Consider the following 22,704-nt stretch of genomic DNA (forward strand, 5'->3'; position numbering starts at 1 on the left):
TTATTTTCCTTGCTATGCTAATTGGGTATAGGAATATATCTAGCGATTGCTTGTGAAATATAGCAATGTATTGTATTTCATAACAGTGTATCTGTCTGTTACGTTCTTAACTGTTCTTTAAAATAAATGTGTTTTATTCCCTGGGAAATTTGTAGGTTTTTTTCCCCTGGACCCGTAAATATTATTTATTATACGCAGATGATCACTCAGAGAAAAAATAGATATGTTTTATCTTAATGAAACATATACCAGTTCTGACCTTAATAAACCTCGTCTTGTTTGTAAAACACAAGGACAAGATCACAATTTTTTTGGAAAAAATATCTTTCAAACTTAGCTTCTTACCTTCTTTTACCCTTGGTCTTTATAACGTTTATGTTCATACTCCAGAAGTCTGTAAATTAATCGAAAGAATGCACAAGACGTTTGCTTAATATTCATAAAGAGCTTCAAGTATTTTATGGTTTCAGCAACAAATCCTAGAAAATACAGGGAGCATTTTTCGACAATAGGCCCAATAAGCCAGCATTACTTATAGCTTTTTTTTTTTTCAGGGAACAACTTATAAGTAAAGGAGTTTATCATTGTGTTTATTGTCATAACTTAAATATAATACAATGAGCTGAAACCTCCTGGAAAAACATAGATGTTTACATATTTATGGCGTCATATAATTAAATATTGTGCCATGTACGGTGTGGTCTGCAAGAATCTTTTTGTCATCTCAAAACTGCTGATTACGCAAGGTTTTTCTAAGCTATCCATTTAGCTCATAGTAAAAAACAGTTACACTTGTTTAATTTCGATTACAAATATAAAATTCGTGATTAAAAGTAGTATTGTCTATATTTTTAATAAAAATATATTCTGCACGAAAGCCAGAAGCATTGTCGGCTCAAGAATAATAAAATGGAGCAACAGCGCTCTCTAGTGGTCAAGTGAAATCGTGATCAGCAGCCAATTCTGTTACTTCTCTGTTTATATACTTACTCTACCTTGATTTACAAGTAGTTTACTTGTTTTAACTCTGGCTTCTATGAATTATATAAATACCATCTCTTATCTTTCACGTTCAACATCTAAAGTTATCTAAACAATGCATACAACGCCAAAGGAATGTAGAGACCAGCACTCTTTGCACTAAGAAATAGAGTGGAGTTGAATTCTATATCCTTAGTCACAAAAAGCTTTTTATTCATAGTTCATAATACCATATCTTTTAACACATATATACTACTCTTTCTATTTTACCGGGTAAAATTGAGTGTCTTCTATACACAAGGCAGTCAGTATAGACGTCTAAAGTCTTAAATGTTGAAAACCGTTGCTATCCCATTTTGGTCCTGTTACTTTACATATTACCTCACTAATACTAGAGGTTTGGTATTTTCAGGTTCAGAATTTTTCTGCCTTGAACTTGCTTTTGATTTAATTATTTTTGTAGCTGTAAACTTAAGTAAAGACGATTCTTTTCACCATCCAGCCAATTGTTTATCCCAAATATACCGAACATTCCACTTAACTGATTGGTAAATAATATACTTCTTATATTTCATTCTTAAAGCAGTCAGCGTATAGGAATTAAAATGTCGTGTCGTTGGACACAGAGAGTACTTTGTTTAAATGGAAGTTGTAGGCTACCCAGTGGCTCGAAACGCCTTCATTTCCCTCAGACTATTTGGAAATAAATATACGTTTATACAACGCAAAAAATAGGACAACTTCAACTCTTCCATTTCGACTGGCAAATATTAAAATCAGGTTCTACCTATCTCGCCTTAGTATGATTGCGATTCCTTCCCAGCCTGTGTAATGGAATCAATGCAAGAAAGCGTCCCGCTTGCAGTAATACCGTGTACATCTGAGATCAGCCAGTAAAAACGGCTACTTTCAAAAATATGCCCATATTCGTACCAGTATTTACCGCCATCTAACACTTCTACAAATATAATTTAACAATCAATTAAATGTTAAAACCTCTGTTAACTTTTCGACCTGAGTGTCTTTTCTTGCCCGTATTGTCTTGGCCCAACGGTGACATACTGCAATTTATAGTCCAGATTTTAAGACCGAGTTTTGTCTGTATTTTTGTTTTCTTCTAACAACCGCAAACATCAAAATAAGATAGTTTCAAAGAAAAGCGCCATAGCATATCGTAAACTCATTAGGTCCAGACGTCTAGCCATCTCAATGGTTTTATTATACCTAGGTTCTTCCTGCTTTAAAAGAATTATAGGTATAGGGCTGACAATGAATGGGGAAGCAATGCAACACCTTTTCTTAGCACTATTTGCCTTTCCACTTTTTTCCAGAGGTAAAAACATTAAGTACCAGGTTTCTGCAACTCTTTCCATAACCTTAAACAACTGCTCATAAATATTTACAGATCCTTCATTTTAATGGTTGTTCTCTAAAAAAAGCAAGGTTCTTTTACAATGAACTTCATCTTAATTATCGTGATAAAGTCGTGTGTTTATAAATTTTGAAGGCATGAGACGTGTTGCTACATGCTCTCGCCCCTCTCCCCCAGCTGATAACCTGGAAGTGGCATTAATCCATTCTGAAGCTATTAGTGCTTAGATTAAACAGCACAGAGATTCAAATGGCAAAAATTAATTAATTAGGTATCATCGTAAATATTTGGCTTTGGAGATCCATTTCGGAAATATTTCTTAGATCACTCCAAGAGGTCATTTGTGAAACTTCACTGATTTTTGAAAGACAATTTGTGTATAATGTGTTTCCTGAAAAATTATGTACCAATATACAATTTAAGCCAAACCCCTTGTGATTAACGTTTAGAGAAGGTCGTTGCTGACTATAGTAGAAACCTTGTGAATCTTTTTTCTTATCTCTGCAACTACAAATGTAACGCTGTATTAGTATCTGTGTTGAAGTAGTTTTCATTTGGAGCTACAGTGTGCTTCTTTCCAAAATTCCTGTGTACAAAATAACCGAGAGATCAGAGTCTCTATTGCCTTTTTTAAGCCTCGCGTTAATGATAAATTAACCAGTATTATACATACAAATACTTATTGGAGCATATACCAGACATTGAGAAAATAGTGCATTTATTGTTTTCATATGATTGCGGCTAATTATGAGTGCCAAAAGAAGAGGAAGGCACACATTGCGTATATAACTGCAGTGATTTCATTTGATCAAGTCAGAGTTTATTATGGAATAACTGACAATAATTACAACAGGTCTTTAGTTAGAAACATGTGGTGGCTGATACAACATTTACCAATATTCAGAACTCCAACAATCCAAGGCATCAGTAAATGCTAGGCCTATTGAAAACTGCTTCAGGTATGACACAATCGCCTACAGTGTACTGAAGAAGAAAAAATAAAATGTTCTCATTGCCTCACTCTGGCACCTATTGCAAAGGACAAAATTCAGGACTAGAAAGCAAAGGTTTTGGTAATGGTTTCTTTTAATAAGTCATGGACAACACAATACTGCTATTGATTTAAACAAGTGTACTTCAATATATATATTTATTATCATAATTATAATTATGTCCTTTACCTTTATTTTGGCAAAGTGACTATCTACACTACATAACCTTTTAAGAAACATGTCAAACATTTAACATTAAGGTCCCAAAGCTAACGTGCACTCACAATATCATAAACCAAACAGTTTGGGGGGAAAGGAGAGGGAAATGAAGCAACTTTTATAAACACATTGGCGAGCAAGACAGATTTTCCCCAAAAAACCTGACACGGACCACATTTCCATGTCTACCTAAGAGGTCAGACTGATACAAAGTTCTGCAAAAACGCATCTGGTGCTGGAGGGGGAAGAAGAAGAGGAATGCGCGTCTACACCCGGGCTAGTCTCCTTTATTTCCTTTCTCCTTGTTCATCTTTTTCATTTTCATTCTTCTGTTCTGAAACCATATTTTGACCTGTCTCTCTGTGAGATTTAAAATCCTAGCTACTTCGTAACGGCGGTCCCGAGTCAGATACATGTTAAAGAGGAATTCTTTTTCCAGTTCCAGAGTTTGGTACTTTGTATAGGGACAACGCTTTTTCCTCGTTGAACGAGCGTGGATCCAGTTTGCTGCCGGATTATCTGGAAAAGGGGAGGTATATAGGGAGAAGGGGAAGACGGGGGTGAGGGGAGAAAGGTCGTTAAATTAAATTTAACGAAGGATGGACTCTTTTCACAACATTGTAGGAATTATCATAAAAGCCTTAATACCCCAGTCTGTTTACTGTACAAATCATGTCTTGATGGTAGGTGGTTATGTGGAGTCTTTTATGGGTGCTTGTTGCTGCTTGCGCTAGGGTAGGCGTCTAGACGTTTTTATAGGTTAGTAAAACTATCAGTTTTGCACATTGGAGCCTTACAGGTTTCGGCAATAAATCAAAGGGGCAATTTCTTTTTTACTTACTTGGGTCAAGTTGCTGTTGCTTCTCTTCCTTCAGATCGCTGCTCGGGCTGGGGTTGTGGCTGCAGCCTGGAGGCTCCTTGGGGCTGCCAGTAGCCGTCTTCTCCCGGGTCTCCTGCAGGAAGGAATTGCACGTGTACTCGGGCACACTGATCCCCTGAGACTCCCGGGACGAGGAGCACTCAGTCCTTTTGGAGGTGGAGGAGGAGGAGGAGGAGGAGGAAGAGGAGGCAGCTGCTCCCGTTTCAGGCTTTATCCCGTAGTGGCGCCCGTTGGAGGAGCTGGAGCTGCTGCTGGGGAAGCCGGGGAAGGGCTCTATCCAGGAGCGCACGTATCTGCCAGTCTCGGCTGCTCCTAAGTGGGGCTGGTGCATGTAGGGATGGTAGATCCCTGTCATTGCCGCAGACGGCTGAGGATGGACCGTGGACCAAGAAGTGGAGAACACGGTGGATTTTGGTGCAAAGCTACAGGAAGAAAAATCTGAACTCTCTGCAACACCTGATGGCCTGGAGGTCGCACTGTGACCTGCCTGGACGAATCTACTCCCGTAAACTTCTTCGCTTTCATGGCCTATGAGAGAATCGACATAATAGTTACTTATGGTGCCACTAGACGACATTTTTAGGCTCCCCTCTTAGTCATATAAAAGGTTACACTGTTAACTGTATATGATACCCTCCCTGAGAACAATCGTAGTATTTTGCAGACTGCAACCCTCAACCATTGGTTGTGGCGCCCACGTGATCATATTTACCAATACTAGGAGTAAATCAATCCGCTAAACTGGGGCTGCTGTGATTAAAAAAAATCGTCAACAACAACAACAACAACAGACAATTAAACCCAAACTGTAACTGGACGGCCCGGAAGGAGCCCACGGGGAGACAGCTGCGCCTCTGCCCCAGCAGGATCCCGAGCGGGCGTGGCCCGAGCCAGCGGCACAAGAATGAGACAGCCGGGAACTATTTCTTCACCTCCTAGGAGTGATTTCTGCCATTCATTTCTTAATCGGTGAGACGCAGGGTGTTTAAATAAACCCAGCAGCCTGGGCTTCCGAATTAAACTGAAATCTGCCGAGAGAACCCGCTGGGAAAGGAGAGATTCTTGCTTGTAAAATCAAACCACATCCCAGCGCTCCGAGTATACGACTGCTCATAAAACAGGAAAATGTTACAGTAAAAGCACATTGTGGTGACTTCCATATTTCAAAGCATGTGGCTGTATTCCTGCCCCTTTTAAATAAAGTTTCTGTTTAAGGGGCTTTTTAAAAAGAGAGAGAGATGCCCATAGTGTTGTTTTAAAACAGGTGGAAGACCTCTGTAATGATTTTATGCCTTTCCATAAAATTTTTATGAGGTGGATTTGATTATAGATTAATGTGTCCCTAATAAAACGGACTGATGGGACAGCAAAACCTGTGTCTCCCTGCACAACTGACTCGTTCCTGAACACACGCGCCTGTATTTGTTAAACTTCGGGGCTCGGATGTTCCAACATGGCAAACGTTCTTGTATTATTAATTGTAGCCTCGACACAATTTGGGGAGTGAACTACCAGCAAATGTGATCCAGCGAAATCTCTTACAAGTACATTACAAATATAAATAAAACCACATTTGAAAACAATTCTATGTCAGCAGGCGAGACATTGCACTAATGATAGACCACGTTTTCTTATTTAGTGTCTAATGCACAGCAGCTTCTAATACCTTCCTACCAAGCATATGCAAAACTCATCTTGCTATTATTCCCACCCCCCTCCAAAAATAGTTTGAGAAGGATAATCCCCTTTATTTACCTCACATCCCTAGATGGGTTCTTCTGAACCGTTTGTGCTTCACCAACTAAAAGAATATTTGGTTAGTATTTAAAACTAAATTACCCATATTCTTCTGCACATTTCTGTTCCTTCAGACAGACTGAAGATGGACGTATTTGAATCTGAAGAAAATGCACACAGTTAGTTCATAACCCACAACAGTACTCGTTGAGAATATAACATAACACCATACAGGAAAACAATTCCTACGCACTGACAAATATAAGGAAGGGACTGAAATTCCTGTTTATTTAATGATTTATGGCTGTCTTCTTCCTTTGCATTTGCATGCTTATCTTTTATTTTCCATATACACAGCTTGTTTCATGTTAAGATATTGCACTTAATTAGTCATATATAGAAACTGATTAGTCAGGAAGACTTAAAATGAACATTTTTTTATACATGTGAAAATTTGGTATGTAGCCAGCTAGTTGCATTTCCACTACTGAAACTTCTTTGGCGATGTATTGAGAACTTTTACGCGAAAGAAGAAGAAAGTAAATAGAGGTTCAGATATATTTCTTATTTAAATTGATGGAGATCCTTAGAATTGATATTTTAAAACCAGCATAAAAACGCCATACGTGAATACTATCGGTGTCTTTAGCATCAAAATGTTTGTTCTCTGGCTTGAGGAAAATGTAGTATGTTACTAATTGTTGCCAGTCCAGTATATCTAAAATATATACCCAAGACAAGGGAGGAAAATTTGATATGAACTGTAATTGTGTCATTAAGGAAGAAAACATTTAAAATATCTCGTATCTTATCTCTTGCTTTGGAAATTTCATGGGTGGAGAAAGGGCGGGTTTTTATTTTTTTTATTTTTTTTTGTTTGAATGTTGTTTTTCAAGAGCAGACAGCAGTATCCACACGTTTCTTTCCAGTATTGTTAGAAGGTGAAAGTATGTTCAAGCATTTGGACTTCAATGTGGAGTCATGTTCATTTGCAAGCCATTTACAGTTCTGTTTAGCATTTCATTCCCTCCTCTCCCCCCACCGCCCCAGTTTGCAAGCTAAAGTGACCGTTAATAACATTTTTCAGCTATGTACCGTTAAGAGTGGTGAACTTTATTAGCTTCATGTATGTTACAAAAGCGGAATTGCGTGAAATAAAACTATCTTCCGAGCAAACAAAAATGGTGCAGAATAACAAAAGTAGGTTTGTACAGGCTGTCGTACTTTAGTGTACACCGTTGTGAGCACTGCTAGTAGAAAAATCCCACCCTTGCCAGATATCTACGAGAATTGTTTCTCTTCCACAATGCTCTTAAAGCTCTTGAGCTCATCAAGAACTTCATTGTGTTTTTCTGTACACATATCTCTGGATTTTGTATGTTGCATTTTTAAAAACAAATGAGGACTAGAAATCAAACTCTACACATTGTAGGTACACAATGACTGTTATTTTTTAAATCAACACACTAATGTCAAATAAAACGACACATAGATTGCTGACAGCTTGTACTAGAGATTTTTTTTATCACTTACCATTTATGAGTTGATTGAATGAGGATGTCCAGTTTATGCCATAATATTTTACTATCCCTTTTGCATTCACTTTTCAGACTGCGAACGATTACACAACATTTTAACAATTAATCATTTGTTTACAGTCACAATTATAAAATAATTAGGTTTATATCATTTCTCACCCCCACACACTCCCTAAATAAAACCACACACACAAAAGAGAAGAAACAAGAAAAGAAGCTACATCAATCCAAACAACTGCTGATCAGGAAGGATCAGGAAACCAACCTGAATCTGTACTTTTAAACATTTTTTTAGAAAACCAAAGGAACTGTAGAAGTTTACAGACTTTATTGCATTATACATGCGAATAGAACATGCACAAGAAGAACATATTGCTGTTGTACGACTACTATACCACATATGCACCACAAGAAAATGTCTACAATGGAGAAGATTTAACTATTCCATTTTATGAAGGACAATTTCTAAGTTCATTTGAAAGAATAGTTACATTGTAATGTGCTTTTTTCCCAAAAGTTTTTTCCCCTTAAAGTATTGAATGTATTCAAAATGTTATGGCCCGTATATTAGCCCCCACATAAATACCATTTTGTTAGAAAAAACATGAAAAAGTCACATTGTTTGGATGTTCGACAGTTCCAATAAGTTAAGACCAAATGATAATATTCAATCATAGTTACCCTGCATTACGATGAGAAAAAAAATAAATTACACGTGCTAGGTTTTTATATATATATACTCATCATAGTAATACATATTCACTTGCAGCACTAAATGAATGAAGAAAAGTCACATTCTATCAGAAAAAAATGAAAAATGAAGGTTTGTTTTTTTTCAAAGTCTCTCCTGCATTTTGCAACTGGCGGTGCTGTGCCCCTTTCTCACTGTTTCAACCCCCAGGTTTACGGATTAAGAGAAGGTCAGATTAGCGGTCAGTTCTCGGATTCGGTTCTCCCTGCTCATCTTCTTGAGCTTCATTCTGCGGTTTTGAAACCAAATCTTGACCTGCCTGTCAGTGAGGTTTACGCTCTTACTGATCTCTAGGCGGCGCTCTCGAGTGAGATACATATTGAATAAGAACTCTTTTTCTAATTCCAGTGTTTGATGTTTAGTATAAGGACACCTCTTCTTTCTGCCACTCTTTGCAGTTAACCAATTGCTTGTTGGCGTATCAGACTTGATTTCCTCTATCAAAATTAAAGAAGAAGAAGAAGAAAAATAAAATCAAAAATACCTCAGGCTGGTAAAGTGTACCCTTGGCCATGAACCCTCATCTATAGTGTCTGGCAGATATGTTAAATGCTGGTATTAAACATTGCTAGTATGAGGTGTGTGCACTGGAATAGATATTTAATTGTTGCCAGTCTCAAGGTAAATAGTTCAGATAAAATGATTCACTATCGTTTGGAATTTGGGGCTCTTTTAAAAATTATATCCAAAGTTTTCAACTAGTACATAACATTTGAACAATATTTAACCTGCCATCAGAACAATGATAAAATTTTAACGTATCTGGGCTGCACATGACAGTACAAGTCTTAAGAGACATTTATTAAGACAATCTCTCAATTAAAAAGTATTAATGTAATATATTTTCTATCAGATTCCTGTATCTCATATGTTGAATTACACAAAGAGGCATAGAAGCAGATATGGGCATTTTTCTTAACTAAAAGGATAATTTTTAAATCAACATCTTATACCACGGATTTTTTTTCCATTTTCCTTTTAGAATTTTTCCAATAGAAAAAAAAATTGTCCCAGATAAAGCTAGACTTGAATTGTTAAATACATGTTATACATAGAATTTCTATGCACATATTGGGATAAAAATGGTCCTAGAGGTTGCCAGGCACATTTTTATAAGAGGAAATCTCCCGTTTTTTGTACTCCACCATATCCCGTTCGAAATTAAGGCTATTGTGCACTTTTAAAAGGAAAATATAATCAAACAATTAGCTCCTTCATCACTTAAATACATTTCAAAATAATGTTGTACTTTTAAAGACAAAACCAAGGTTATCAAAAGCACCACCTCAAAACAGTCCACTTTTAATCAAACAGACAGCGGGCTACTGTTTCCTTTGTACATTTGTTTCAAACTTTATACAGCTTTGTAGCACCCATTTCTCCTCTATTTTAATGGGATCATAATTAACTTTCAATGCAATCAAACCACAATTAGACTGAGAGAAAATAGTTGACCAAAATATTACAAGATAAAAGTTAAATTGGTCGTATTGTACATGCTCCAGAGCTATTTTAAGGTGTTTCATTGATTTTTTGATACAGTAATTTATTACAAAGAATAACATATATATTCTCCGCATGCACAGATGCATACGAGGATATGTAAATATCAAAAAAGAATTTGCAATCTTTTGTGTAGCATTTTTCCCTTCTAAAAGCTTCAGAGACACAGCACCTGCAGCCCGATTCCTCCTTATCATTAAATGTTATGGCTGTAATGCTTGTTAGTATTTTACACTGTGTTTTACGATGCTGGCGTGTTCAAGTTATAGCACGTTACGGTTTAAACTTTATAATACCGACCTTTACTTTCCTTCTCCTGTACTTCTGGGCTGGACACAGAGCCTTCAGCCAGGCAGCTCCTTTCATCTTGTAAAGTGGACTTTGGCTCTGGACTTTCCACTTGAGAGACTTTAGCTGAGTTGTCTTGGTTGTTCGGATTTTCATTCATTTTCTTTTCCATCTGAAGTTGAGAAGATAGCTGCGGTTTGGAGCTGCCGCGAGGGTTTAACTGTAACATTACAGTTGAACTCGTTTCAGGACTATTATTGTACTCTTGGGTTTTCCCAGTGGCGTAGGTCTGGCTTAGTCTAAAATATCCTGGGACAGGAACCTCAGGATTTTCAATGGGACATGATTCAGAGACCAACCTCTGGTAGGAAGGGACGTCTGAAGAAATTAGTTTTGTTCTCTTATCAGAATACATGCAGCAATTGCTTTCTTCCTTAATATTTGTAGTAAAGGAACAAGTGGGTACCTGCTGTGTAACAGGTTGCTCTATTCGACAAGACCTATTCGGATCTGTCCAACTGTCTACTTGAGGTATATAAGGATGTACATTCATACCCATATTTTGGTGATTAACTTCTCTTTTAGCCAGAGACGGTAGAAGTCCACAGGTTTGCATTCCATAAGTTCCAATGTCTGTGCTAGGTGGCATATACATGCTGGCGCTGTTAGAATAAAAACTGTCACTTCTACAGGCACTGATCAAAGAATCTACTAAAAAGGTATTAGCAGCAGGAGAGCTGTTTGGAAAGGACATTTTGGGGAGGAATTTGAAGAAGAGAGATTGTGTCCTTTGTAGGCTGACATCTCTAGGAAAACATACCCTGTGTAATTGTGGATGCCTCTGCACAACCACATGACAACCAAGCCAATGAGATTTGAAAATGGCCTTGAGCCGCTACCTCCCCGCGAGTCACGTGCTCCGCGGGACAGTCCGGGCTGAATCCGAAATGTGGTCAACAGCGACATCTAGAACGTCAGGGGAAAAGTGCTCGCTCTGCGCCGGAGCCCTGCGAAGCAGCCCTGGCGCACTGCGCTGATTTAAAACAAGGGGCTTTATTTCTTTTAGTTGTGTTTTATTCCAAACGAGCTGAATCCGAATTCACCGGACCCCTGGCAGCTTCCTGTCCCTTGGTCCAAGGAGATGGGGACAAACATGAAACAAGATCCTTGCAGGCAGAACGCCCCGGAAAACCACTGTCATGTACATAATGAAACCCCATAGTTTGTGCATTTTTTTTTTGGTACGAAAATAAGTGGTTTCTACTGATCGCATGGACGCTCATTACTTCAAGACCCTGTGCAGTTTCAGGCAGAAGACAGTTATTTGGAAGCAATGTGCTCTCAGAGCAACCGCCCCAAATGCTCACTGCATGAGAAAGGCTCTTTCTCCCCCTTTTCCTTAACGCTAGTAATACTAATTACAAAAAAAAAAAAAAGAAAGAACCTTAAAAGTTTTAGACAACTGGATGTGCTGAACCATGTGCGAAATCCGAAAGTGTCATTTGGTTATTATGCAAAGAAAAATATGTTTTCCTTTTATGGATTTTGTAAAAGCATTGGTCCCTGACAAGCGAAAGGTACAAAAGGTTGTGGAATTTATTAATACGTATTAAGAAGAATCAAGGCGATCAATAAAATTCTCATCTACATTCTTGGGCTACTTGGTAATTTTCTTGCTTCTGAAGCTTTTTAAAGAGTTATACCCTCTGTTGCCACACACGGGAAGATATTTTATTAACAAATCAATCGAGACTTTGTAAAGGATAAGATTAATAGTTAAGATTTAGCATAATGGCGTTCGTGTTATGAATTATTGAAAATTATACTATTGATTTTTTCCCCTCGCTACTAACCAAGAGGGTCAATTTTGTTTTAACACAAACCGTCAAATATTAAAAGCTAGATTTTGATCATAACGTGAGTGTATCGTTACCCTAGATTCCTAAAATTGTTTTACAATGCTCTCGCTGTCTCTGCATATGCAAAATAAAATAAGATAAAAATAAAATAAAAAATGACTTGCCCTGGACACTGAAAGCACCGTAAAGATAATTTTTTCTTCTGTAGCATTGCTCGTTTAAAAACATACAGAAACTCAGTTTTATTAGAACTGTTCAAGACACTTCTTTTTTTCCAGAAGAATAAATGCCGCATGAATATTTTTAAAAAATCACAGAAAGCAACAGTAACTGCCTACATGGCAAATTAGACTTTTATTTTCCAACATTTTAAATGTGTTTTGTTGTTTCCCTCCTCACTTTGTATCTATATTTACATCCAGAGCTATTACTTTTAAAATTGTGGGAGACCAGATTTGATCGCGAAACAATTCATTATATTTTTGCCTAGTTTCAAACTCAAACATTTCTCGTTTAAGACTCGTGCTGTCAGGGAATTTCATACAGACAGAGTGAACTTGTTGATAAATTCCGTTTCAGGTTCAGCTAGCTATTTGTTTTGGGCCTTTACATAATCAAAACATTGTTTTTAAAAAGTCCAGATATCTAAGAACAAACAGCACATAAAGGGGCGTTTAAACTGTATCTTTTACACAAAAGCATAGCTTGAAATGGCATATTCCAGCAACGTGAATTTGATTTTTATACGAGTTCCTGGTATTTGAATGTGTTCCACTTTTCCGTACACTTTACATTGTTGGAAACAATAACCCTATTTAAAATCTCGCTGTGGCAATGAGACAGACCCTTTAAAACCTTATCGCAGCTGTTCAAATACAACATCATTGTCAGGTTAAGAGCCAGTGTCTTTTACAGCTTCAGTCTAAAGCTTCAGTGTTGCCAGAGAGTTTAAATATTTCCTTCATAATATGAGCTGCTTTTAAGATTTTTCTGCACTCCCTAAGTCTTGTATACCCCCCTCTGCCCTATTCGTGTATCTTTAATCGCCACAGCGCATTTAGGACAGAAAATGGGATTATGTGTATCTTTAAGATCATTATCAGAGCCATTGCTAAGATTTGCCTGAGCTCAGGAACAAACTGCAGTAGAGTTCACTGCTTGCGGACTGGGATTTTCCCCCTGCTTTCTAACAATTTCCTCTTTTGGAACAACAGCCCTGACAACCCACCGAGTTTAAAGAAACAAAATACTATTTTCCTTGACACAGTTTAAGACTTGACTGTTAAATCTAATCAGGAATTTTATGCCCATCAAATGGTCTTTCGTAATCTTTATTTACTCTTTAAGAAAAGAGTGTCCCAGAAATATTCCTACTGAAGTATTATCCAAGAAGTTTGCTATGTATTTCGCCCAATAGTAAAGTTAAAACAATAACCTAATCCTTAAATGCTCTGCGTTCCTGCGTCTGTTTTATTTAATGAGCTGACTCTGCTGCTGCTGATTATACATTACGTTTCCTTGATTTAAGTGAAAATATGATTTTAACATGTCAGAATATGTAGTTCAAATTATTATTATTTAATACTGAGTTTAGGAATGTCGAATAGCTCAATTTGATCATAATAAATCATGGCTTTTTAAAATCGTTCAGGAAGCAGCCTAGCTTTTATTTGGAAAAATGAACATTAGGAAAGCTGGAGTTTGTTTGCCATAGAAGTTGAATAAACGCGCAGTAGTCTATAGGGAAATGGTTACTTACATTCTGGGGTTTTAATGTCACTATTTTTTAAATCATATTAAGATGGAATAAAGTAATTAACATGAATAAATAAATCAATAGTGTACAATAAACGAGATATACAATCTACATTAATATAAAAGGTTTGCTTTCAAAGCCCCATTTTTTTCAAAGGGGGGGGACCCCCCAAAAGGGCCCATATATACTAGGTTACTATTTGTAATAAACTATAGGTTGACATTATGCTTTTCAGTCTTAATAAATATTAGTAGTAGAAATTCGTGGTTAAAAGACGTTGCTGTGAAGTTTAATTTTCATTCTCCTCCCCTATGTTATTACAGGTTATTTGATTTTTTCCCCCAACTGTTCTAACGATTCTTACTTGCAATTTCCTATGTTGGTATCGGATTATTGGCGTAAAATGGGAGAACGGTTACGAAAAAGGAGAGATATTTTGCAGATGTATTAATCAGTGCAAAAGATATTGCGAGAAATAGCTAACTTTAAAATAGACAGAAACACAGGAAGTCTTTAGTAATATTGCTTTCGATTTGAGGATTTAATGTAGGAAGACGCTAAAATGCAAACGATATGTTTTATATCACGCTCTTATATTGCTCTGAGATTGACGAATATTTTTATTTAGCAAAAAAAATTAATTGGCTACAATAGTGTGACCTTTCTTTTTTAATAATGGAATTGTAACACTATCCTGCTTTTCGTGAGTCACGTTTTTCTACGAAAGAATCAACTTCTTGCTTGGATTGTCGGAACTTTTAAAAAAATATACCGATGCCATTATGTATTTCAACAGTATTATTGTTGATAAAACAATGGTGATTGCACATTAGCTTTTCCTGAAATTGTGATATTAGTGTGTTGTGTGATCACACATAGGTGCGTTGCCTATATTAGGAAGATATTCACACATGGTTTAAACCTTAGCCTATTGTGCATCCATATTTCTTTGTACACATAAGTACAAAACTCAGTGTGTGATCTGGTTGTTATCAGCTTTTAGCGTGTAGATAGGCCAGTGAATACGCCCAATCTTATTTATTTTTAATGCACCTTTACCTATATATAAATTCCTAACAATTTGTTCTTTAACCAGAAATACTCTGTTCGTTGTTCTGATGGGACCAACCAAAATAAATTGGGAAATCGCTAACAATTTTATAAAAAGTATACTCTCCCTTATCCAGCCACAGAACCATCAAATTTACATGATGATTCAAAAAAGAACGAAGGCACATTTTAATCTTCATCTAATTATTTAATTAACAGCATATATAATTTCAATCACAAGTTTACATTCGTTGAGAATGGCCTTAGTATAATTGTGAAGGGCTAAAACATATAAAAGCCAAGAGGTGGAGTGAAGAGGCAAGATCTCAAAAGAAGTACGTTAATTTTAAAACCAACCAACCAACCAACCTATCAACAAAAAGACTCTTCTGTATTTATTCCTTCTCGAGCTAAGTAACTAAATTAATTTTTGGGGCGAGAGGGTTTGCTATGTATTCTGGATTCTGTTGATAAGCGTTACCTTCCTCTTCAAAGATTCCAATGATCTTAGATGGGACAATGTCATTTTATTACAGACGGCAAAGCTATTTCTAAGAAAATGTTAACAATGAACTTCTAAAAAACCTAGCAGACAAACTGTCAACTAATTCTTTCACGGGGATAGGGCTTGTTAAATAGAGAATATAGTTGACCAAGTAGATCATGCATTACCTAGTTTTAGGTGAATTTTGCAAATAGGCAGATAAAAACTAACTGATCTTTGGTGTTATTATTTACAAGTGCGTGGGGTGCGGGGGGGGGGGGGGAAAGAAACATGTAAATTCACTGGAAATTTTCCAGGAAATGTATAGTGTTATATTTAATTTTCAATTCTTTTAGTTACATTTTAATAGCTTTCTACAGCATTATAAGGAGAGAGATTTTATTTAACAATCCCTTGGGAAGGTGATGTTCCGATATTCAAAATATGTACTCTTCCGTTTTGTCATTTACTGTATATTAAATAGGCATATCCAGAATCAAAGTCCGTCTTTTGTTTAAATTACATACACGTCTAAAACTATGTTATAGCTGTGTTTACACTTCTTTAAGAACAGGCTTGCTAAATATCTTACAGATAAGCTTTGGAAAAGAGACACATATTTTGATATAACTTTCGTTCTTTGGGTGTTAAGATTGCCCTAAAAAGAATAAATAGATTTTCGCTCTGCTGAACGAATTCTGAATATCATTATACTTCTCTTAAAATTATAGGATTTTTAAACCTCGGATGTTTTATAAAAGATTACAACCAAAAAAATTCTTTTCAAGTGGCATATTCCTTGAGCATGTCACGGTTGTGGGTTATTTGTTTAATAAATCTTTTTGATGCTTTATTTTCTCATTTCGAAAACCCTGAAATCTTATCGTTACTTATATATTAGATATTTTATTAGTAGTACAATTACTATTAAAAGGAAAATAGACTTGAACATCAGGACGATTGTAAGCATTACAGAACGTGAGCGCGCCCTCCTGTGGAATTCAGAAGCAAAGCACAAGGGAATTTATTTATCTTCTTTGGCTTTCCGTTCAACCTTGATGCTTTTAGGTGTATTCAACAATGGGCTTAATTTCTGTTTTTAAACAGACATTAAAATATAATATAGCTGAAAAATTCGGCAAAGATTATAGCGGTATATTTAGTTTCTGGTGATCATCTTTGCGGTGCCTTAACATTTTAAATGACCATGTATGCTTGGATAATTTATTAAATACACCATAGGGATCTGAAAATCAAATAACTTATTCTTGCACTATGGATTAAGACTCGGAAGAGATGTGCGATTTTTGTGATAATGTTAAATGATTTATTTTAATAGTTTCCTATTAATACATGTTTCTCCATTCGACAGAATGTTTCCTGTTAAAAATATATTTGAAGATGAATTCTCTGGAAATATTGTTTTCCTCCAAAATACCTAGTTATTTTTTACATTCCACGGCTCTCTATGTAGTATTTTAGCTCGGAGCGGTTATCGAAAGAATGGCCTTTCCTAGATTCTCTCAACACCACATAAGTATTAAGAAAAATAGAAAATATTTAACATAAATGACGGATTCCATTAGGGACCTGTCCGAACATAGCGTTATGGGGAAGTATTCATGACAGATGGAATTTTCTTAGCGCTATGATGCATTTGCTAATAAGGCGAGCTAAGCAGTTAACGTGTGTGTGTGTGGTGAGTGTATGTATGTGCTTGTAGGAGAAGGAGATCGAGAGACAGAGAAAAAGAGAGAGAGAGTGGGTGGTGGTTGAAAATAACAGAGGAACCTTAAGGCGCCTAATTATTCAGAAAGGTTAAAGGTGATGACCTTGACATTTTGGAAGTTCAAAGGCATACACTTATGTTTTTCTTGCTAAAGAGTTTAAAATTTTATTTTTTTAACTGTGCCACCTTACGATTTCATCAGATCATTTTTAGGGTTTTTTGGTCTTTTCCGGACTTATTTCCGTACTTTTGCGTTTTCTGGATGCAAGTGTCATGAGACCCACTTTTCTATTCTTTTTCTATTCAAAAAAGCCAAATTCTTTTCTCATTCCTTTCCTTTATTGCACTTTGCGGAAATCTCTTTTTCACCCACCAGAAGGTGTATAATATAACCCAATTAAGCTGTTTGGAACCTCGGCTTTTATGGTGTTGTCTAGACAGTTCAAGGTTTTGTAAACAGCTTCGCCAGGTCATACTGCATGAAGTGAAGAGGGGACCTTCACCACATTCTTTTACTTTCAAAATGAAGACAAGGGCCAGTTATTTTATACTAAGTTGGGGAAACTGATTACATTCCTGTGATTAAATATAGGAAACTCAGAACGACTTGGTAAAAAACATGGTGAAAATATTCTGTTTTTTTTCGCTACACTTTTTTTTAACTAGTTGCAATTGTTTACAGCTGCCTGTTGTTTGAAACATTCAGGGTTCCCATTCTGATAATCCTTTCCTAGCTAGTAAACATCCATTTGAGCTTTGAATTCTTGTCTCGAACGTTAGACGCCTGAACAGTTAATAAACCTTTTTCATAGTTTATAGTAATTGTGGCACCATCAAAAGTGGTGCTCTTCAGACAGCCATGTTTGGGCTGCCTTAAACTGAGGGGAATAACAGTGAAGGTTTTATATAGAATCAGTTAGAGATTTAAACTAACATTTTAATTCTGTTGAAAATAAATTGACTTAACTTCCTCCATTGTTACTTCATTGAATTTGGATCTAGTCGGGTGCACACTCTGATCTTTCAGAAATGGAAATCCATAAGTGAGCAGAAGATATAACCTTAACTTTACTAGAAACCATTTATTCACATGTAAAAGACAGTGGCCCATGCGTTTATATGACAATAGAAACACACACACACACAGACACACAGACACACACACACCATGTACATTTACCATCTTTTAAATAAACTGCATTCATTTAAGGGAGGAAAGGGTTATCCTAGATAAAAACCAACAGGGAAAAAAATCTTTTTGAAAAGCAAAATCTACCATACACACCGCCGGTCCATTGGTTTCCATCATGAAAGAGAGAAAGGAAAAAAAGCCACCTTGGGCGATAAACCCTGGCGAATGGACTTTTGGATTTACTCTAGCTTCCCCTTATAAGGAACGTGTTCCGCCAAACCCCCGATATCTCCAGTGGACATTGATTGTTTGGAGGCACCAGAGTTGAACAAGAAAATGAAACTTTGCGTTCCGCAGGGTGAATGTGTCCTGTAAACCAATCTCCTGGTGTACTCAGATGGCAGGTTAGATAGGGATCTTTTCTTTTCTTTCAAAACAAGGGGTTTCCAGTGAAATATTGGAGTCGATCTCTGTTCAGTTTCTTTTCTTTCATCCTTCGATTCTGGAACCAGATTTTAACTTGTCGATCAGTGAGGTTCAGCATTCTGGACAACTGCAGTCTTTTTTCTTTGTTTATGTACACGTTGAAGAAAAACTCACGTTCCAGTTCTCTTATTTGATATTTGGTGTAGGGACATCTCTTTTTCCTTGATCGCTGGGGAACTATTGAAATTCAAGACAGAATAAACTGATGTTATGCTGTTCCAATAAACACTTTCAGATAACAATAGATAAGACACATTCATAACATCCCATTTACTAGAAAGCAGCATCCTAACAGTTAAGAAAACATTCTGAGAGATTTCTCCCTTTCCCACCCCCCTTCTGGGTAACTTTGCAAAAGGTGGACATTTCCAACTCCCCCTTAAAATAGACCCTATCTAGCAGTATAGAGAGATGTTTAAATTGGTTGGACATATTCCAAGGTTCTCAAACTACTCCCCTAAACAAATGAAAATATTAGAATCTATAATTAAGGGTGCGCTGGAAAATAGCTGTGAAATCTCTCTGCCCCCTCCCAAATCAATAATTTAATAACAATTAATATCCTCCTCCAAAAATAGCGTAAGCCCACGTAAATTGGTTTCCTATCGTAAACACGCTTTACAACGGTAAAGGAAATCTTATAGGATATATAAAATCCTTTGGATGCTTATAAAATTGCACATAAAATGCGGCTTGTCAAAGTGTTGGCCTTCTACGGTTGCCCCGAATTTACTACTGATACCTACCTGAACTGTTGCTCTTCTCTGCAACAGCCTCACCAGAAGGGGAACCGGCGCTGTTTTCTGTTGTCACTTTCTTCTCTTGGCTGGAAGGTGTTTTACTACAAGTGCTATTCTGAGGTTTCAAGTCACTCTTGGCCGCTTCCCCCTCGTTCTCTGCTTGCTGCTGGTATGGAGGTCCATGGGCTGTCTCATAAAACTGATCAAATCCTTGCGGGAGAATGCCGTTCCTTCCCACCGTGTTGTAGAAGTTGGAGGCAGCGGCGGAGGGTCCATGGTGGCTGCACACAGGATCCGTTTTGAATAACATTTCCGTCCTCCTGTTAGCAGGCTGGAGAAAGTCTCGATGCATAACCTCCTCAGCTGAGTAATAAGGAGCATAACTGCCCCTATACTGCCATTTGCTGCGCTCTAATCCGTATTCCCTGAATGCCACTTCTCGCACAGGTTGGACATGAGGTAAATTAGAAGAATAAGGAAAAGTCATTTGACAGGAAGACGATTGCGACAAAAAAGAGGGCTTCGTCGAGAAATCTGAAGGTGAAACGTAATAAGCGCACCCTGGTAGATACATATTGGATGTACTGTGGCTGCAATCGTCAAACTCAGTCATGTCTTCCTTTTTGCGATTGCAAGCAACCAGGAGACTTCAGTGCATTGAACAAGATCCATCTATTGCACAAGAGGGTTTGGACAGGATCAACTAAGAAAAAATCCCCACCGTGTGCTGACGTGCAATTCATCTTGATTGATTCTAGTGGTAATTATGTCACGTGACGCCATGTAGAAATGTCCTTATATCTATATCAGCCCTTCTGAAAGACTCCTAAGACCTCTCCAAAGAGCTTCCAAGCACCGAGAGATGAGCAACGCATTTGTACAAATGTTACATTTTTATCTTTCTTTCTGCCACGGCAAGATGGGGTAAATATATAGAGAGGCTAATCACCTGAGAATGCACAGTCTGTGTAGCGACTCCTACACACTGCTGGAAATCCAGCCCCTACCACTGAAGCAAAACGCACGCACACAGAACTCCTCCGATCCCCTCTGTCTAGGCATGTCTCTACACATATTTAGGGAAATGGGCACAGATAATTCGACTGGGAAAGGTCATCCCTAGCTATCTGGGCGTGAGCTTCAAATCGGAGACCTCGACACTGTAATATGACAATTTAGCATCGGAAATATTTGCTTGTTGCTACTTACACTGGTGATTAGCTGATGGTAGTAATTTTAGGAAAGCAAAGACCGTATTTACATATTATAGTAGATTTGCTAACTCAGATCTAGAAATCCATAGTTGGCATAAAATCTGTTACAAAATTCAAACTATGAGACTCAGTAACCTTATTTTTCCTTTCCCTAAGTACAAGCCCTGTGTGTTTGTCTGAGGGTGTGTGAGAGAGACTGAAAAGAGAAATATGCAAATAGCACATTACTATTAGGCTATTTTGTTAAAGGAAGTCTCTTTCGGGGTTCATTTGGAATTATGGAGAGATTATGATACAACATCATATCTTTGGAGGAAAAGAAACCCAACAGCCACGATTTCTTTGGAAAGCGGAATATCAGACAAAGTGACCGGATACCATGAACTTCAACCAATGTTTATTTTCATTTCATAGTTGGGAGTTTTGGTAATTAACGCAGAGCCACATAATAAGCGTTAGCCCATCTTATTTTTTTTAAATATTATACCTAAAATGAGCACAAAAATGGGCCACGTAGTATGAAAACAAAATTATTTAATTAATTAATAAGCTTCAGAAATAACCCTGCACCAAGACAATTATTCATTCCGAGGGCATTTACCAAATATCTAGAGGAATCTTTTGTTCCTCCCCTGTACAAAATGTCCAGTTTAGCCACAGGGCATGCTCGTCTCCAAATAAAAAAAAAACCATGCCGTTATGCCACATAGAATCACTTTTGTAAAAAAAAAAACACCTTGAAAGCCAAGCATTTTCAGAATACTGTCTGCAAACACTCAGGCCACAGATGACTTAAAATCTCACACAATGCAAAGCCCCTACAGGTGTGGAAGCGGACTGAAAGAATAATGAAAACAAACAAAAAGGAAAGAAAGAAACCCAGAATCTTAACTTGGTTATTGCGGCTGAACCCAGAAAAGGGGCTCAGTATAACCCGATGGGATATAAAACATCTGCACTGCGTGGTAGCAAGGGTATCCGCAATGACAGACACCTACTATGCGCACTTTGCTTTTAGCTGTAGAAAGAGGGAGGTAGAGGTATGAAATCTTTTATTCCGATTCCCCCCCCCAAAAAAAAATCTTCAGACGTGTCCATATGATACAAGGGTCGTCAAAGCAGCTCCCAATCTGAGCATAATTTCCTATTTTCCAAAGGGACTATGTCCAAAGCCATTCAGATAACTTGAAGTTCAATCTATTTTTTTCAGGGTGCCTCGCTTGTATATCACCATTAATGCAACAATCTGATTTATCCCATCAGATATACTCACTAAAGATCCCATTAGATACAACGCACAGCACATAACACATGATTTCCTTCCTTGCGGAAGACTTTTCAAGCCTTTTAGATTTTCCTGCAACAACTATCTACTAAAAATGATGACTGCGTAGCTAAAATGGCTTCTGTGTCCCTTCCCACCCTGAGTTCCCAGCAGAACATGGCAAAGATTCGTTTGCACGATGCTCCAGGATTTCTCAAAACTAAGTTACTAATTTGATAGGGAGCTATGAACCTATAGAACTTCATTTTCTTTAGCACCCAAAACAACTAAGTAAGCTATAGTCGAAATCGTATCCCTTCCTTTGGCTGCAGAAACCCTAGAATCAATTAGATATTGGGGTAGGAGTCAACCAATTTCAAGCAATTCAAGTTCAACGACATGCCGACGATTTGTTAATAAGAAAACAGCTCAATTAGGAAACAATCCCTGCCCAAAACCAAAACCCCAACAATCTATTTTTTTGAATGTCCACCCAATAACACCGCAAAGATTCCACCTGAATGAGATGAATGTGCGAATCCCTGATTGCTAAAGCATTTTTACCTCATTTTGGATCCTAGCCCAACTACACGTAATCCTTTTTCCAAGCAGATGAAATAGCATCGAAACATAAATGCACATAATGGATATATTCAAGCGAATACTTTACCCTTAGGCGTCTTGTAACATCTGCAATCGTTGCCTAGAATTAGTAAGTATACTTGTCCA

The 22,704-nt window shown here is 37.3% G+C and overlaps 3 protein-coding genes across 4 annotated transcripts; all 3 read right to left on the reverse strand.

The window, feature by feature from the left end:
* Positions 1 to 3,234: 3,234 nt before the first annotated feature.
* HOXD9 (homeobox D9) lies at positions 3,235 to 22,686 on the reverse strand. 2 transcript variants are annotated; one of them, XM_039495926.1, is made up of 4 exons: positions 22,646 to 22,686; positions 6,284 to 6,342; positions 4,406 to 4,972; positions 3,235 to 4,083 (listed from the first exon to the last, which is right to left on the reverse strand). In XM_039495926.1, exons 2-4 carry the CDS (start codon positions 6,285 to 6,287, stop codon positions 3,842 to 3,844), a joined length of 813 nt encoding a protein of 270 aa, XP_039351860.1. In that variant the 5' UTR covers positions 6,288 to 6,342; positions 22,646 to 22,686; the 3' UTR covers positions 3,235 to 3,841. The 2 variants fall into 2 exon arrangements, with proteins under 2 accessions (XP_039351860.1, XP_039351859.1); XM_039495925.1 differs by lacking the exons at positions 6,284 to 6,342; positions 22,646 to 22,686 and having other exon boundaries at positions 4,406 to 5,076.
* On the reverse strand, positions 8,588 to 11,420 carry HOXD10 (homeobox D10). The gene is made up of 2 exons (XM_039495924.1): positions 10,274 to 11,420; positions 8,588 to 8,907 (listed from the first exon to the last, which is right to left on the reverse strand). Exons 1-2 carry the CDS (start codon positions 11,013 to 11,015, stop codon positions 8,630 to 8,632), a joined length of 1,020 nt encoding a protein of 339 aa, XP_039351858.1. The 5' UTR covers positions 11,016 to 11,420; the 3' UTR covers positions 8,588 to 8,629.
* On the reverse strand, positions 18,475 to 20,110 carry HOXD11 (homeobox D11). Its single transcript, XM_039495928.1, has 2 exons — positions 19,504 to 20,110; positions 18,475 to 18,934 (listed from the first exon to the last, which is right to left on the reverse strand). The coding sequence occupies exons 1-2, from the start codon at positions 20,108 to 20,110 to the stop codon at positions 18,702 to 18,704; spliced, it is 840 nt and encodes a 279-aa protein (XP_039351862.1). The 3' UTR covers positions 18,475 to 18,701.
* Positions 22,687 to 22,704: the final 18 nt, after the last annotated feature.

The sequence above is a fragment of the Mauremys reevesii genome, linkage group 11, assembly GCF_016161935.1.
Source record: "Mauremys reevesii isolate NIE-2019 linkage group 11, ASM1616193v1, whole genome shotgun sequence".
Taxonomy (NCBI): Eukaryota; Metazoa; Chordata; order Testudines; family Geoemydidae; genus Mauremys; species Mauremys reevesii.